Source organism: Mus pahari, chromosome 9 (genome assembly GCF_900095145.1).
Source record: "Mus pahari chromosome 9, PAHARI_EIJ_v1.1, whole genome shotgun sequence".
NCBI classification, from domain to species: Eukaryota; Metazoa; Chordata; class Mammalia; order Rodentia; family Muridae; genus Mus; species Mus pahari.
The window spans coordinates 18093934-18112378 of NC_034598.1; the positions used below are offsets into that span (position 1 = coordinate 18093934).

The window sequence follows — 18445 nt, forward strand, 5'->3', positions numbered from 1 at the left end:
CACACACACACACACACACACACACACACACACACACACACACACGTTGTCTCTTTTGAAAGTGATTATCTGTCTTAGAAACACTCCTTTTGGTTGGGTTTAAGGCTTTCTTTGGAATAGCCCAAGGAAAAGGGCCACTAATACCAACTAAAATCATATCATCCTTATGGTCGAAGAGAATATAAGGCAGTAGGTATGAACATAAGTATTTGCATATCACTGAGGCTTCATCAGCAGAAGGTATAACTAGAGCTGGCGACCTGATGAAATTAATTGGGGGCATGTCTCCTTCCTTGGTGAGTGTCCTTTCTTTGATAATTAGGTCTCAGAGATTCTGTAACCACCTCTACTGATTATTCTCTGACTTTTCCTCTTAGAACCTAAGGTCCGATACTGTGCTCAGGCCATGTTTGAAATACTGCAGATCGAAGTAAAACATACAGATCCTCCTTTGCCCCAGAAGTGAGTGCCTCATACACTCCAACACACTGATATATTTTCTCTTTTCAGGTCTGTCACAGCAATAGTCTACTCTCTAATATCAATTTCGGTCTTAGTTTGGGTTTTTATTAGAGCCCCAAAACACTGATTAAAAACAGTGACCAAAAGTATTTGGGGGAAGAACTGGTTTATTTTGGCTCACAGTTACAGTACATCACAAAGCAGAATCAGGGTAGGAACTCAAGGCAGAAACCTTAGGCATGAACTGAAGCATAAAAGTGCTGCTTACTGGCTTGCTCCCCTTGGCTTAGTCTGCTTTCTTATACAACCCAGGACCATTCACCCAGGGGTGGCATCAGCCACAGTAGGCTGGTCCCTCCCATATCAGTCATTGATCAAAAAAATGCTGTCACAGACCAATCTAATGAACTCAGTTTTTCAATTGAGATTCCCCTTCCTAGTGATTCTAGTTTGTATCAAGTTAACAATAACTAACCAGTACCCCTTATGTGTTTAGTCATGACCTCATTTCCCTTCGAAGAAAATGTAGACTCAACAAGAGCAGGGGCCATTGTTTTGATCACTGAAGAAATGTAAATGTTGCCATGCACACAGTTAAGAACTCAATGACCAAATGGAATACCAAAGGACTCAATTTCTTTCATTGCTTAAAACAAAAATAAATGAAACCAAAGCTTCAGAATGATGTCCTTATGTCATAAGTGACATACATATGCCTACCTCCGTAAGGATGAGTCCTGTAACTGGGACTTGGTGGGGAATAAAGATGCAATTGGGCTGTGAAGATCCAAACCACTCGAAAGATATATTCCGTGAATGGATGCAGGGGTTCCACCGTGTATGAGAGCTTGGACACGGTCTAGATCCAGATGAGATAAAAGTCAACATGTGTCCAATCACCGTGCCCCATTGGGACATGGAGTTCAGGTTAACTTATGGAAGACAGGTGTGCCTTTGGAGACAAGGCTGCCCAGATCCTTCTGGCTGTGAAACAGACCAGGAACTGAGCTTTCAAACATCAGTCAACATTATTCACACCGTCTTTCCCTTCCTCAAAATGGGAAAGCTAAAGTTTCAGTTATTCAGCACTTAACCTAAGGATTTACTTGCATATTCCCATGTTACTATATTTGTTATCTTGAGTGAATTTTTTTCTGAACTTACTTATGCTTTCCTGACAGTGACCATCCTGAAAGGTTACCAGACCCTACATTTCTGAATTAAAACACACCCTTGTGAAAATCTCCCTCCTGCCTACCTGGAATCCCTTTTAAAGGCAGGGCAGATAGTGATCAATACCCTAAGTGGTTCTATGATGCTCTGCTGAAGGAATTATATTTGTAGAATACACTTTTTCTAAAATAACATAAAGTTTCACTTAATCCAACCACAATTCTTTTTTTTTTGTTCTGTTTTGTTTTGTTTGTTTGTTTGTTTGTTTGTTTTTCGAGACAGGGTTTCTCTGTATAGCCCTGGCTGTCCTGGAACTCACTTTGTAGACCAGGCTGGCCTCGAACTCAGAAAACTGCCTGCCTCTGCCTCCCAAGTGCTGGGATTAAAGGTGTGTGCCACCACACTTGGCTCCAACCACAATTCTTGATCTATGCTAGAATGCATCAATTTCAATAAGTCATTTCCTTTATCCACAAGAGATATTTCCCTGAACCCCCAATGGAAGCTTGCAACTCCAGATAGTACCAAATCCTACAATACCAGTATTGTGACAGTCAATCCAATAACCTTCACAGAGGTGGTCTAATCAATGATATAGAGTATAGATACGCTAAGTCAAAAAATGACTGACTTTCTAATGTGGTAGAACAAGATAACCTTATATTTCATTATGCACCTCATTATCATGTGATTTAAGACTTCAGTCGCATTTTAGTGGTGGTGGAAGCATTGGTGGGGTTTAGTTTGTTGTTGTAGTTGTTTGCTTACTTGCTTGCATTGTCTTTGATTTTTTGGTTTTACACAGTGTTTAATTTGAAGTTCAGCCTAGGCTGAAACTTTCTACCTAGCCCAGATTGGCCACAAACTCATAACCCTCAACCCACCAAGTGATGGGTTTATATGCCTATTCTACCACAACTGGCTTCAATCTTTTATTTTTTTCAAATAATATTCCATTTAAGCATTTCTTTTCCATTTTTTTATTTGATATTTTCTTTATTTACATTTCAAATGCTATCCCGAAAGTTCCCCATACCCTCCCCCCCGCCCCTGCTCCCCTACCCACCCACTCCCACTTCTTGGCCCTGTCCTTCCCCTGCACTTGGTCATATAAAGTTTACAAGACCAAGGGGCCTCTCTTCCCAATGATGGCCGATTAGGCCATCTTCTGCTACATATGCAGCTAGAGACACGAGCTCAGGGGGTACTGGTTAGTTCATATTGTTGTTCCACCTACAGGGTTGCAGCCCCTTCAGCTCTTTGGGTGCTATCTCTAGCTCCTTCATTGGGGGCCCTGTACTCCATCCCAATAGCTGACTGTGAGCATCCACTTCTGTGTTTGCCAGGCACTGGCATAGCCTCACAAGAGGCCGCTATATCAGGGTCCCTTCAGCAGAATCTTGCTGACATGTGCATTAGTATCTGGGTTTAGTGGCTGATGATGGGATGGATTCCCGGATGGGGTAGTCTCTGGATAGTCCATCCTTTCATCTTAGCTCTAAATTTTGTCTCTGTACTTACATCCTTTCATGGGTATTTTGTTCCTTATTCTAAGGAGGAATGAAGTATCCACACAATGGTCTTCCTTCTTGGTTTTCTTGTGTTTTGCAAAATGTATCTTGGGTATTCTAAGTTTCTGGGCTAATATCCACTTATCAGTGAGTGCATATCTAGTGACTTCTTTTGTGATTGGGTTACCTCCCTAAGGATGATATCCTCCAGATACATCCATTTGCCCAAGAATTTCATAAATTCATTGTTTTTAATAGCTGAGTAGTACTCCATTGTGTAAATGTACCACAGTTTCTGTATCCATTCCTCTATTGAGGGACATCTGGGTTCTTTCCAGCTTCTGGCTATTATAAATAAGGCTGCTATGAACATAGTGGAGCATGTGTCCTTATTACCAGTTGGAAGATCTTCTGGGTATATGCCCATTTAAACATTTTAAGATATATTTGAGCACAGGCAGCTGACACTTTGCAAAACAAAACTGCAGGTGAGGAAGGCATGATATTTTGGAGCTTTGACTAATTTAAGGACCAAATGTCTTTGGTTAGAAAGGGAAATAGCTTTGCATACCTCCGTGTAAGTCCAGCTTCCTGGAAGTTGGGCATATTTCCATTGAATGATGTATTTTACTCCAGAGACCTTGGCAGGGTTCCATCGTAATGTCACACCATGGCTTCCAATGGAAGATGCAAAGGGTGCTGTAGGAAGTTCTGTGCTTTCTGGGATGGAAACAACATTTCAGTCACTATTCACTCCTGAGGATGGCTGTGCCTGTTCTGTCTTGGTCTCTCCTGCTCAATAACACACCTGAGCAATAAATTATATTCAAGGTAGTCTTTCTCTTTTTATCACAGGCATACAACAGTGCTCTGAGACTGACAAGTCTTCTTTGGGGGCCCCATTTACTTACAGATAGACCTAGAGGTGTGTGGGCAATAAAACCCCGTTTACCTAGTCTTAACACATCATTCAAGCCATATTGCACAGATTGGAAGGAGATGAGAAATTTAAGCAAAAAGTTGATTATCTTATATTCTGGAAATTTTATGTAACTAAGATGCTAAAATAATTATAAAATATTTTTAAAAGCTGTGAGTCAGATTTACACCTTTTTCAGTTCTGATGTTCTTGGTTTTAGTAAATTTTTCATGGTTCTTTGGAACAAATGCATTATCTGACCATTTGCTCTATTAAACTTTGTGATTCCAGAACTGTGTGTGTCCTAACAACTTAGCAGATTCTTGAAACAGTGGCACGTTAGCCAGAACTGGTGGCTCATAGCTATCATCTCAGCACTCAGGAGGTTCAGGCAGGCTGAGGATTGCAAGCCTAAGGCCCACAGCATAAGCTACAGGTGAGTCTTCTCTTAGAACAAACAACCAGGCAGCAAAAAGAGCTCGCCAACATGGCATAGAGGGTAAGGTCGCTTACTGCTGAGTCTGAAAAGCCTGGTTCAATGTACAGCACATGAATGATGAAAGGAGAGAGCCAGCTCCTACAAGCTGTTCTCTACTCTCCACAAGCAAGCTAGGGCACAAACACACACACAAGAGGGACTGAAGAGATGGCTCAGTGGTTAGGAACACTTGATAATCTTGCAGAGGACCTGAGTTCTCCAAATCTAATGGCTCGCAACTAGGTCTAACTCCACCACCAGAAGATCTGACCTTCTGGCTTCCATAGGCACTTTTATTCATGTGCACAAACTCACACATGGACACACATGTATACATATAATTAAAATTAATTAAGTCTTTTTAAAATCAAAATGTAAATGAGAAAGTTTAAACAGCACACATTTGAAAGGGCCAAATTACATATTTATTTCAACCTTAAATAAAAGTTGCTCTATGTTAATGGCAATCATTTGCCCCTTGCACACTTCATAACTTCTGATGTGGGTGATCTAGTTAAATATTGGCATAATCAAATCCTGTCTTGCACTTAGTTTTTTATGAAAGCTTTCGTTACATTAGATATCACCCAAAGTTCTCAACCTTATTAACTATGACATCATAGAAAGAGTACCATGGGATCTACTATTATGCCATGGACCACGCCTGAGCAGCAGTGCCAACAGCATGCAGTAGACGGTTAGTCACCATGTATCCCTCAGTACTAAAGCTTTCCTGCAACCCCAGTTTCTGTGTACCATTTGGAAATCACAAATACGGATTTTATCTATAGCTAACCTTCACAACAAAGATGAAAATAATGCCAAAACTCTACCCCTTTATGGAAATGCAGGGTATCGTTTTCTGTTTCTTTTGTTTATGAGACACTAAAGGGCAGAGTATATTGGAACAGCAAACAACACTCTCCTCCCAATTCCCAACAGCCAGTGGGGTAAACACAAGCCTCTGAGAGAAAAATGACAGCTTATGGAACATCCAGGCTTGACTTACCAAATATCTGGCCCTTCAGACATCATTGGAGAATCAGTGCATTGGGACAAAGCCATTTATTTACACACACCACACACACACACACACAAGCCTCCCACCCATTCCAAATCAGCCCTGGGAGGCATAGCTTCTATACACTCACAAATTCCTACTGCCTTTTCTGAGTTACATGGTAAGTTCTTCATTGAATAATGAAGAGCTGAGCGATGTATTTCACATCAAATAAAATAACCTAATACCTTCAGCACATCAAAACATCAGTCTTCCTTGAGGTCAAGTCTATTTGGGATGTAATGCCCTCATTAGCATAACAGGGATTAGGCTGGGCATGTAGCTCATCAGTAGAGTGCGCGCCCAGCATGCACAAAAACCTGCAATTTGATCCCAAGAACTCCATAAAACTGAGTACAGTGGTATATTAGTTCCAGGAGTTCAAGGTCTCCCTTAGCTACAGATTAAAGCCAAGGCAATTTGGGCACTGAGACACTGTCTTAAATACATGGATGGATGGGTGGATGGATGGATGGATGGATGATGGATAGATAGATAGATAGATAGATGATAGATAGATAGATAGATAGATAGACCTAATGATGTTGAAGACAAAGTACTGGCCTAAATGTCAATCATGTTTCACATTTCCTGTATTTTATCTACAAGAGGCTACTGGCATCAGCATGGCCTTAGTATTTGAAATGACAGAACTTTTTCCATATACATATATTGGTGGAGATAGCTTTTGGTTTTTGAGACAGGATGCCACTCTGCAGCCCAGGCTAACCTTAAACTTGATGCAGTCATTCTACCTCAGCCTTCTGGGTGCTGGTACTATAGGCAAGAGTCACACACGTCTCATAGACAAATATTTTCTATGCTATTGAGATGCAGGAGTGTCAGTGTTTTGACAGGCGCTCCTTGGCCTTGCATAGGAATAAGTCCCAGGTGGCAGAGATTATCAGTTGTGTTTTCTTACCCAGCACTTCCTCTTCGTAGCTACCCTCCGCATTGCTGCAGCCAACCTCACAGGACTCCCTCTGTGGAAGACAGGTGGAATGGGACAGTTCAGCCTAGGTGCCATTTTTGCTGATAAGCTTCAACTAATATTCTAAATCCCTTCTCTAACTTTATAAGTGAGGTAAGGTGGCACATACCTGTAATCCTAGACCATTCCAGGTAAAGGCAGGGGTTCAAAGCCATCCTTAGCTACTCAAAAAGTTTGGGGAAACCTACGCTATATAAGAATTTGTCTCAAACACAGAGAAAAAAAAGAATGAGAAAGAGCACAAGCATTTAAGGCACACAGTCGTTCTGGCAGGTTTTAGTAATTTCCTAAATTGTGTCATCATGAACACAATGTGATTTTAGAACATTTTCCTCACTCTAAAAAGAAACCTTGCAGTCTGGAGAGATAGCTCAGTTGTTAAGAGCACTGACTGCTCTTCCGAAGATCCCGAGTTCAAATCTCAGCATCCATATGGTGGCTCATAACCATCCATAATGAGATCTGACACTCACTTCTGGTGTGTCTGAAAACAGCTACAGTGTACTTAGATATAATAATCAGTAAATTTTTGGGCCAGAGCAGAAAAAAAAAAGAAGAAACCTTGAAGAGTGCCTTATATATTTTAATTTGTTCTGTTTTCATTTTGCTTAAAATAACTCCTGATCTACTGAATTCATTCCATGGCTCTGCCATTCCATAGTTTGAGGAAAACAAAACAAAACAAAAACAAGCAAAAAATGCTGAACTTAATAGTCCAATTTTTTTTTTTACTATCTTGGTTAAAGTTTTGATGACCTGGAAAACTAAAATTCCAACCAAGATAATGCATTTAATTTTCTATTAGTACTATTTTCCCTACTATTCTTAGAATTAAAAATTGACTACCAAATATACAATACTCAACATTCTAATGAATTTCTTCATACCAATGCTGACATTAAAGGTCTCCAACAACCTAATGACAATAGACACCTTATCTCATTAAAGCAAAAGGCAGGGTACATATTTGAGGACTGAAACCCAAATTGCCCACAACTTGAGATCTTTCACCCTTAGCTTAAGAGAAAAGAAACCCATGTGGGGAAAGCACACATCGTAAAACTCCAGAGAGGCTGTGCTCAATCTTCCTGGTGTCCTCCAGTTTATAATTGCAATACCAGGACCAACCTGCTGTCAGTCTCAGGATGATGGTAGAAACCATAGCACGATGCACCTGCCCTGGGAAGAAGAGCTGAAACACACAACTATTAACTTGAAGATGTTTGAACTGTGCGCTGAAGGGAAGTAGGGCCTGATAAGCCTGGGTTTGCTTAGTTAAGGATTAATTCAAACACCGCGCTTTGGGCTTGGTATTGTTTAACTTTAAGGTTCAGTTATTTGTCACATCCCCTTTGGAGATTTGAGTAAAGCTCATTTAGCATAGCTACCCAGTATGAAGAAAGTACAAACTACTGGGCAACAGAAGCATTCTATAGAATGAGCATTTTTCTTCCAAGAAGCAAGGGACTTTGTTTAGAAATGAATATTACTTGGAAATATTCATATTTAGGCTATATATATATATATATATATCCCAAGTATTGTTCTTGACTATAAGAACATGAAAGCAAACAACATAGTTCCCTAACTTTGTGGAATTTACATTGTCTTAGAAAAGGATGTAAAACAAATGAATGGCAAGTTTAAAACACTTCAGGTAATGAAAAAGGATATATATATATATGCAATCCTGGTAAAAAGGAAATTGTGACCCTGCTTTTCCTGTATATTTTTCTCAGGGGGAAATATAGAATAAACTCTCCATCCATCTGAGAGTTTAAACATTATCTTGAGTGGAAGCAAAACTGTCAGCAATGCTGCCCCAATCACAAAGGCAAAGCAACATCAGACTTTCTCATGAGGGCAGCCGGCATTTCCCAAGCCTGTGGTGCCTGGGGCAAACATAGAGGTGGTTGTTTCAAAGCAGTTCACACTGCCCAGAACTAAGCCAGAACTTCTACACCATGCTCAGCCTTCCTGATGATGGGACCCCTTAATTCAGTTCCTCATGTTGTAGTGACCTCTCCCTAACCACAAAATTATTTAGTCGCTTCTTTGTAACTGTGGATTTGTTACTGTTATGAATCATAATATAAGTATCTTATAGGCAAGATATCTGCTATGCCCACAGGTTGAGAATCACTGATTTTATACCCATCTATTCCAGGATACGGGGCTGCCAACACTCTTCTGCCCAAGGACTTCATCCACCTGCCATATTCGAGTCTATCCTCACTATCATTTCCCCACAGCAGTGAGACCATCTTTATTATCCCCTGGCTTCCCAGACTGGCTCAGCGGCTGCCTGCACCTTTCGAATTTTCTTAGCACAGGGCAAAAATACCCCTCTAACCTCCGTATGTATTGCAACATTCTTTTCTAAAAATTCTTTCATCCACTCAAGAATATTTATTGAATCGCTTTTCTGTCCCAAGTATTGTTCTTGACTGTAAGAACACGGAAGCAAACAACACAGTTCCCTACCTTCTTAGAAAGGGATGTAAAATAAATGAATGACAAATTTAAAGCAAACACTTCGGATAACGAAAAAGGAATGTGGCTGAGAGCGGTAGCCCTGGTCTATGTCAGGGCAGCAGAAACAAGCAAGATCAAAGCCACAGGGTACAACGAGGAAACTTCCTTCAGTGTGACCAGCTGGAACAGTACAGAGGTGACTCTCAGCTAAGACTTGAGCAATTAGAAGGAGCAGGGGGTTGTGATGGTGTCTGTGGGTTAGAGAGACCTCCAGTTGCAGGAAGGGCAGCCGCCTACAGTTGAAGAGTTGAAGCCTTTGTGTCTGGCACAAGAGAACATGGGGAAAGGGACTCAGGTTGGGTCAGACAGGGGGGCAGTGAGGCTGTCAAACGGCAATAAGAAGCCACAAAAAGGCTTAGAGAAGTAAGGAAGTCCACATTTACCCTCCATCAAAAGTTTAAGATGGGGCTGGAGAGATGGCTCAGTGGGTAAGAGCACCCGACTGCTCTTCTGAAGGTCCAGAGTTCAAATCCCAGCAACCACATGGTGGCTCATAACCATCCATAACGAGATCTGACGCCCTCTTCTGGAGTGACTGAAGATGGCTACAGTGTACTTACATATAATAAATAAATAAATCTTTAAAAAAAAAAGTTTAAGATGCTATCACAGGTACAGTTTATGTTTTAAATGATCGAGATTGTTGCAGCTCACTTAGCACCGTCATTTTCTAGGTTCTGTTGTTCAAAGTTATCATTTCTAAGCTTTACCTCTAAGGACTACATAATATAAACCTCCCATGCTGGAAACATTCGTGATGGTGGTGCTGAATTCCTAAAAGGTATGGATAACTGAATTAAAACGCTCATGGAGAAAAGAATTGCATGATATAAGCATGGACCACCAGGAAGCACAATGACTGGCATGTGAGACTGTCCTTGGTTTCCCTGACTGGCACTGTCTTCCTAATGGCTGTCATTTAACAGGAATTTTGCTTTAATCATATAATAAGATTCTGAGGAAATTCGGTTTTTCCATCTCATCAGGGGAGATCCTCATCTGTTCGTTTTTGGGACAAATTTCTCACTCTGTTTCATGTCAATTAAACCCCAACTCTACCCACTGGCAGGGGAAGTCACTGCAATACTGTACAGACACTGACTACTGAGTATTTAAAGACCCAAGGTACAGCTTTACTTCCTGTTTAAAAGGAGTACTTATGCCTTGATGTTTATTCATGGGTGATCATGCACATCCTGCTGCAGGCAAGGTAGCATAGTTCAGCTCTGGTTTCAAGGCATCTAAGCAGAGCACGACAATGCTTTTATGATGTTATTTACTTGTTTGTTTATTTACTGTGGTGGAAGCTCATGTCATGGGCTAAGTATAAAAATCAGAGGGCAATTTACAAGAGTCAGTTCTCTCCTTTCACCATGTGGCTTCCTGGTATCAAACTCAAGCCATGAGATTTGGCAGCAAGTTCCTTTACTCTCTGAGCCATCTTACCATCCCATAACCAGGTTTAAAACTGAAAAGTAATAGCACTTCTTTGCAGGTAAACAGAGGAAAATGTGGTTCAAGGTGTTGGCAACGGATTGGCTAATACAAGGGATGGAATTGAAGTGTTGTCTTTGGGTTTTTTTTTTTCTTTTCTGTTCTTTAGTTTTATTTTTGGATTGGATGATCCTCCTTCCTCTACTTTCTAAGTGTATACAATACAGATGTACACCACCACACCTGGCCTAACAGGTCTCATTTAATGTGATGCAAATATGTATGACAGGGCACTCTGTGGTTTGAGAAAGATGGCTCGGTGATTTAAGGAGATTGTGGCAAAACTGACAAGCTGATTTCCATCCCAAGAGCTCACATGGCAGAAGGGGAGTATGACCCCTGAAAATTGCCCTCTGGTTTCCACACACATGATAAACACATCCACCCATCCAACACAAACACTTAATAAATAAATACATTAAATAAATAAGTAAATAAAAACGTTTTTAAAAAGTTGAAAGAAAATTCTCTCAGCAGAGATATTCCAGAGTGCAATCTTCTATTCTTTCTTCTCTGTCAGACCCAGCCTCCCCTTTGTTCAACACTGGAAATTATAATCTTCTATATTAGATTGAAGGTACAGATTGTCCTTGTACTTCGGTAATAAATTTCTGAATATTATGCAAACGGCCAACTGAGCAGCAAAAACATTTATAATTGCATCTTAGCCAAACTGTGTACTTATACTTAAAGTGTGCATACACTTCTTTTGTCTTAATTTCATAAACAGTCCAGCCTAAAAAACTAATTGAACTGAATGTGGAGGCCCAGGCCCATAACACCATTGGCAGTAGAGGAGGAAGCCCAGGACTACATTGTTATCCTTAGCTACAGAGAGTGCTTGAGGTCAGTCTAGTCTACATGAGATATTGTCTCTAAAGTAGAGAGGAGAGGTATGAGCTATTTCTATTGTATTAATTATTAAAAATTAAAGATGTGAGATGTACATAGATCATAACTCATATACTACTGCATTTTAAATGAGGGATTTGAATATGAAAGAATTTATGAATTTTGAGAGTTACTGAAACCAGTCCCCCTTGGGCGGGCACTGAGGAATAACTTTATATACATATGTATGTGTGTGTATACATATTTATATGTGTGTATGTGAACACATATATACATACATACATGCATATATATAAATATATAAATTTGTATATATGCACATGCACAGTAATAAAAACTTACATAAACACACAGATATAGAAAACAGCAAATGTCTGTGCCAAAATGGGATTAGACCTCCCATTAAACCCTTTCCATAGAAAGAAATAAACAAATAAATAGATTTGTGACTGAAAAATATCTTCATCTTCCTTTAATAGTCTTTTGCAGAATTAAGATTACAGAGTTAGGTTTGAACATATTTGCAAGTGATTGTGAACTCACCTCACAAATGGTGGTGTAGGTATCGTTCTGTACAGAAAAAAAAAAAAAAAAAAAAAAAAAAAACAGAAAGAAAGAAAAAGTTATGTGAGGTAGGTCCTGAACATCGCAGGTAACTTTGTAAGTCAGCTGTGCATTTCCTCCCTCAGGATTTTTTTCCCAACAGTATTAATCAACAGAAGACTGACAAATAAGAGTTCATGTGGGCACGGTGGCACATGCCTGTAATGCCGGCATGTGAGGCTGATGGAGGAGGGTCTTGAATCCAAGAGCATATAGAGACCTTGCTGAGGGAGAGAGAGGGGGTGGTATAGTAAGCCACTGTGTTAATAGCTCAGAAAATTATGATGTTTGCATCAGTGGGAATAATAAAGTGGGTTATCTACTAGAAAACTCAGCACACTGGAAGGAAGCTGCAGCTCAAGGGAGACAGCCTGAGCTGAAAGCCACCAATAGCTCTAGCTAACGAAGCCAGCGGGTTCTTCTGTCCTCGATGGTAGCTTCCTGGGTGATTGCCTGGACACAAATGGTATTCCCACTCATGTACTCAGCAAGACTTAGTACCTGCTTTGTGTTCCACTCTGGTTAATGGAGCAGACATGGTCTAAAAATGGTGGAGTGCTTTCTACCCTGGAGAAACTCACATAGTGATATAAATTACGTTAAACAGATAACTAGACACAACCGGACAAATAAGTAAGTTGCAAATTGTAATGATACGTAAGAATAACTCAGACCAGATGACAAATGATCCTCCTTTTGCAAAATTGTATTCTGTAATGCACAAAGTTACAAGTGGGAATGTGTATAAATAACTTTTACAACTGAGGTCGACAAGACAAGAAAATGATAGCGTATAAGTGGAGAATTAGTCTTTTGTTAGTCATAATGTTTGTTTCCCAGACTGGGTTCAAATATCAAGGCATTCTCCTGCTTCTGCCTCTAGAGTGACTGGATCACAGATCTGGGTTGCTAAAACCAACTCTAACATCCTTTTAAAATGCCATATCTTTCTTTTGAAAAACCTATTAGGAAGCTGGGTATGGTTCAGTTGCTCGAACGCTGACTCAGGTTCGGTCTCTAGTAACCACGTAGCTGATGTGGTGATGGTACATGACGGCAGTCCCAGCACTCTGAAGGCTGATCAAACAGTTAAGTTCATCCTTAGCTACATATGAGTTTGAGGCCAACCTGGGCTACATAAGACCCTGTCTTTAGAATATGTAACAATAAGTAATACTTACACACTTTGCAGCACACTTTTCCTGATCTACAGAGTTCCAAAACTGACATCCATGGATGCACTACAAGAAATGAGACACGAGTGTGAATGAAGAAATAAGACGTTTTTGCCCCTTGAAAGTCTGCTGTAGTGAAGAGTACCAGGTTGTATCTTAGAAATAGAACTCTACTGAAAACGCTAAGGCCCCTCGAGGGTTTCAGTGAGACTCTGAATCAGAGCTGCGTATCTGCGGACAGGCCAGAGCGCGGTGTGGTCCACTGCAAGCTGGCGGGGAAGCAGAGTGAACTTAAGCCCTGAGCAGATGAGACCCCAGGAACACCCAATACCCTGTTCATGGCATCAGGTAAAGTCCGGGGGGGGGGGGTAAAACATTAAGCCTACCATGACTCTATCTGTGCCCTCACAACCAGCAAGACTCAAAACCAGGGATTACAACGAGGCAAAATGACAAAACTGCTAGGTAGACCATTTCTGAATCTGTTAAATTCTGCCTGCTTTTACCCCAAAGCTGCTCTCAAATGTCATCTCGTGACTGTCCTGGTCTCCTGTTGCACAGATGGTTCATGGCTCCCACTTTGTCTATGCCATGCGCTCTCTCATTAGACACCTGTGCCTGGGGCCATCTACGGAGTCAGCCTGTGACACACTGAGTTCCTCATGCCTGCACATTCTCCTATTTTCATGTTGGTGTTGCCTAAATCAGGATCTCAGATACGTTTTCTTTCTCTGAAATATCTGTCTTATAGAATCAAATGTTTAACTAAAGGGCTAGAGAAATGGTTCGATGGTTAAGAGCATTTACTGCTCTTGCACATGACTTAGGTTCAGTTCCCAGTGCCCACCTACAGGAGTTAGTTCTTCCTTTCCAACCATGCGGGTCTAGGGAATTGAACTCAGCTAGTCAAGTTAGTGGCCAGCACCTATTCCCACTGAAACATCTCCAATTAAGATTTACATCAGTTCTCCCATATACAGCAAGATCGTGTGAAATCTCCTCAGACTTAGGGTCTCAAGTGGAGAAAATTATAAAAGTCTTTGTACTGAAAAGCTCTTCCTCTTTTAGTCTGAAGGTCTTACAGGCAAGTGAGGTACGCTCTGATCCTGTATGCGACCTCTTATCTGTCCCATGATAACAACACTACTATGATTTCTGTTCACGGTTTTATGTATGTGTCTGAAAGATTTGTGGTTTCATCAAACACAGGCCCCAGTTGTAAACTACTTCTGCCTAGCCCAGTGCCTGCCACATGCATACATTGAGTCAATAACCATTTGTTGGATTAGTGAATCTACATGCAGAAAAGTAATAAAGCCACAAAACATAATTGCTGAAAGATACAACAAGGACTGTATAGCCCAACCTCTTATCATCAAATGATAAAACATTAAGTCATTTTTCCCAAGTCATCCAGCTGTGTAGGCAAAAATCATGAATGTGTATTAGTCCTTGGCTTTTTTTCTACTTTAACACATTTCATTTTTTAATGAATTCTATAATTCAGGCTTCACACTATTTTCAATAGAACTTTCTTCACCAAAGATAAGTAAGTGAGACGTTAACATTTACTCTTATTGTAATAAAGCAGACCAATATTCCTTTTATTTTAACCTACATAAACTGGAAGTTCTTGACAATAGGAATAATCGACTCACCGCGTCACTCAGATTGTACCGTGAGTCACTGTTAAGCTGCTTGCCCTGCAATGAAGAAGGAACAATAAACAGAATCAACATCATCAGTATCATCAATATAGCAATACCCTACCAATGCACCATTACACTTGTTGTTTTTAAAATCTTCCTGAACGGTGTTCTCATTTGTTTCCCAATGGTAGAGTGACTTGCCAAATGTTTTTTCTTTCTCTCTCGCTTGCTTTCTTTCTAAAAAAGAATTATTTGTTATGTCTAAGTACACTGTAGCTGTCTTCAGAAACCCCAGAAGAGGGCATTGTATCTCATTATGGATGATTGTAAGCCACCATGTGGTTGCTGGAATTTGAAGTCAGGCCCTTCAGAAAAGCAGACAGTGCTCTTAACTGCTGAGACATCTCTCTAGCCACTCCAAGTGTTTTCAAGTCATCTAATCTGGAGCAAATCATGTATGTAGTACCTAGAAATTCTGCAGCATCTGCGTGGGCATCAGGGTGTCATGGCGCCTTAAGTGGACCTGTGGATTAGGTTTCCTGAATTAGAAAAAGAACTAGCTTCAATTTTCCTGCTTATTTTATTACCCAGTAACTATAGGTTACTGAGTATTTCCACAAATTTGGAATGTCATATTTAATAAAACATAAATTATCAGCCAGGCGGTCATAGCGCATGCCTTTAACCCCAGCACTTGGAAGGCAGAGCCAAGTGGATCTGAGTTTGAGACCAGCATGGTCTACAAAGTAAGTTCCAGAACAGCCAGGGCTTCACAGAGAAACCCTGCCTTGAAAATACAAACAAACAAACAAAACAAACATGTTTTCTCGCTTCCTTTATCACATATTTGAAATTTTTAAGAAGGCATAGGGCTAGAGAGATGGCTCCATATTTAAGAGTACTGGCTCTTTCAGAAAACATGGGCTTCAATTTGAGCACCTACATGGCAGCTCACAACCTAATAAATCCTAATAATAACATACATTCACATGAAAGATAGCTGATTTGCAATTTATTATTTTTCCGTCCCTTCAAAAATTAACTCATAAAGGCAAAAATAGAAGATGCTGAGTTGAGTTTGTATCCATGTTAAACACAGAAACAGGAGATTTCTGATGGCCACAAAGCCATATCACAGCAGGGCTGCTTCCCTGTGTTGCCATTGGTAGAGAGGAAATTCAGCCAGCTGCACAGAATGGCAGCCAAGGGGCCTTGGGCAAGGATCCTTTGTGGTATTTTGAAGAAGTGAATTGTGTCAGCAATCTCCCTAACTCCATTCATTCACCGTCCCCCGAATAATCATCAGAGCTCACATTTATAGAATCATTTCTACTTTTAGAAAGTACTTTTAGAGCTGTTTTATGCCACAAGTCAATACGCTGTCTCAACAACCCTACAAAACATATTCTATTACTAACCCTGTTTTATAGCTTAAGTCCAGAGAGGGTTTGGTAAACTGCTTGTGCTCCGATTTCGAAGATGCAGGCAAGCTGTGTTCTTTGTGAACGCCGTAGGACCCCTTTCTCCGAACTTCGGACCTTAAGCTCTCTCTGCAAAGCTCCAGTTGCTCCAGTTATCTCCCTCCAACACACAAACCTGGTCCCACATCACAGACCCTCTTGACTGTTGCAACACCTACTCCTACGAACAGCCAAATTCTTAACTTCCTCCCTCACTCGTGGAACCGAGCAGCCTGCTCTGCATTTAAACTCATTTTAACATATACTTGCTCCTTAAGAGAAATGCTTGACTTAGTATTTCTCATTTCATGAATAAGAATACCTGATACATAAGCCACGTACAGTGCTTCAGATCTATAAATCCAGCGTTCAGGTATCTAAGACAAGAGGATTGATTCAAATTCCAGGCCAGAGAATGAGACTCTGACTCAACAGACACACACACAACAACAACAACAACAACAACAACTGTGGGCTGGAGAAATGGCTCAACAGTTAAGAAAGCACTGACTGCTCTTCCAGAGGACCTAGGTTCAATTCCCAGCAACCACATGGCAACTTACCACTGTGTTTAACTCCATCTTCACAAAGATACACACGCAGGCAAAACACCAAGGCATATGAGATGAAAATAAATAATTAAAAAAGAATAACTTCTCCACAAAAAAAAAAGGGAAAAAAGAATCAAAAAAGGTTAAACTCATAACAGTCTGAGAAAATTCAATCAAGTAATACACTAGTATAATAACTTTTTTAATGTTTTTATATATCAATTAAAAAGTAGAACTGGTGCGTGCCTCAGTGGTACAGCACTAGCTTGCCATATGCAAGGCTCAAGGTTCAACCACAGCACTCCCGAATATGAACACATAAATTTAAATTTGTTTTGTTTTGTTTTTTTGAGAAAGGGTTTCTCTGTATAGCCCTGGCTGTCCTAGAACTCACATTGTAGACCAGGCTGGCCTCGAACTCAGAAATCTGTCTGCCTCTGCCTCCCGAGTGCTGGGATTAAAGGCATGCGTCACCATGCCCAGCATAAATTTAAATTTTTAAGAATTTTAGCCAGACAATGGTGGTGCATATCTTCAGTTCTAGCACTTGGGGGACAGAGGCAAGGGGATCTCTGAGTTTGAGGTCAGACTGGTACACAGAATGAATTCCAAGACAGCCAGGGCTGCCCTAAGAAACCCTGTCTCTAAAACCTTTTTTTTTTAAAATAAAAATTACAATTCAGTACAGGCTTTTAAGTATCTATTCTCACCTGGTGCAAACTTGCTATATGCAGCCTTTCACATAGACTCCTGATTAGTTATGCAATAATTCCTAATAAGTTTCTTGATGTTCAGGGTTAAAAAAAATCATCTTTGATATTTATTAATGAATTGTTTTCTAGAAAGTTATAATTTACCTCTTAATCTATAGTTAAGATTCCCTCTTAATGCTGACCCTACCTTACCCACACTTTTATTAACCATGAGCATTTTTTTCATAAATATTCATATCTTTACCAAGCTAATAGCAGAAGTAATTTATTGGTTTTTTCCTTTCCAGTTGTTTGTTTGACCTGAGGTTAACTATTATCACATGCATTGTAGCAGTTTATAATTATTACATTTATTGGGAGGTGACTTGAGCATGTCACAGGACAGATGTGACAGTCATGGAGCAACTTGTGAGAGTGGATTCTCTCGTTCTACCATATGGGTCCTAGGGATTGAACCCAGGTCACTAGGCTTGGCTGCAAGTATCTTTGTCATTGCACTAGCCCTAAAGTTCTTTTTGTGGTTACTCCTATTCCTATTTTAAGTGCTTTTGTGTATATCCAATGTAAAACTAATCAAATCACCTGCAATATCTTTTTCTGCATTAGAACTTTCTATCATTTTCTGTCTATTTTCCTAATAAACAGAATAACTGAAGTTTTAAATAGTTAAACTGGCTGGATTTGTTTTAGGTTTTTCTTTGTAAAGATTTATTTATCAGCCGGGCGTGGTGGCACACGCCTTTAATCCCAGCACTTGGGAGGCAGAGGCAGGTGGATTTCTGAGTTTGAGGCCAGCCTGGTCTACAAAGTGAGTTCCAG

The 18445-nt window shown here is 40.3% G+C and overlaps 1 protein-coding gene across 1 annotated transcript in view; it reads right to left on the bottom strand.

Moving 5' to 3' along the window:
• Ros1 (ROS proto-oncogene 1, receptor tyrosine kinase) overlaps positions 1 to 18445 on the bottom strand; it is a 132245-nt gene that overhangs the window by 106290 nt on the left and 7510 nt on the right. Inside the window, exons 2-7 of the mRNA XM_021204829.2 lie at positions 14912 to 14956; positions 13260 to 13319; positions 12019 to 12045; positions 6526 to 6586; positions 3718 to 3866; positions 1183 to 1321 (exon numbers count right to left, since the gene is read on the bottom strand). Of these exons, the coding sequence (XP_021060488.1) occupies positions 1183 to 1321; positions 3718 to 3866; positions 6526 to 6586; positions 12019 to 12045; positions 13260 to 13319; positions 14912 to 14956 (481 nt within the window). The remainder of the gene's footprint in view (positions 1 to 1182; positions 1322 to 3717; positions 3867 to 6525; positions 6587 to 12018; positions 12046 to 13259; positions 13320 to 14911; positions 14957 to 18445) is intronic.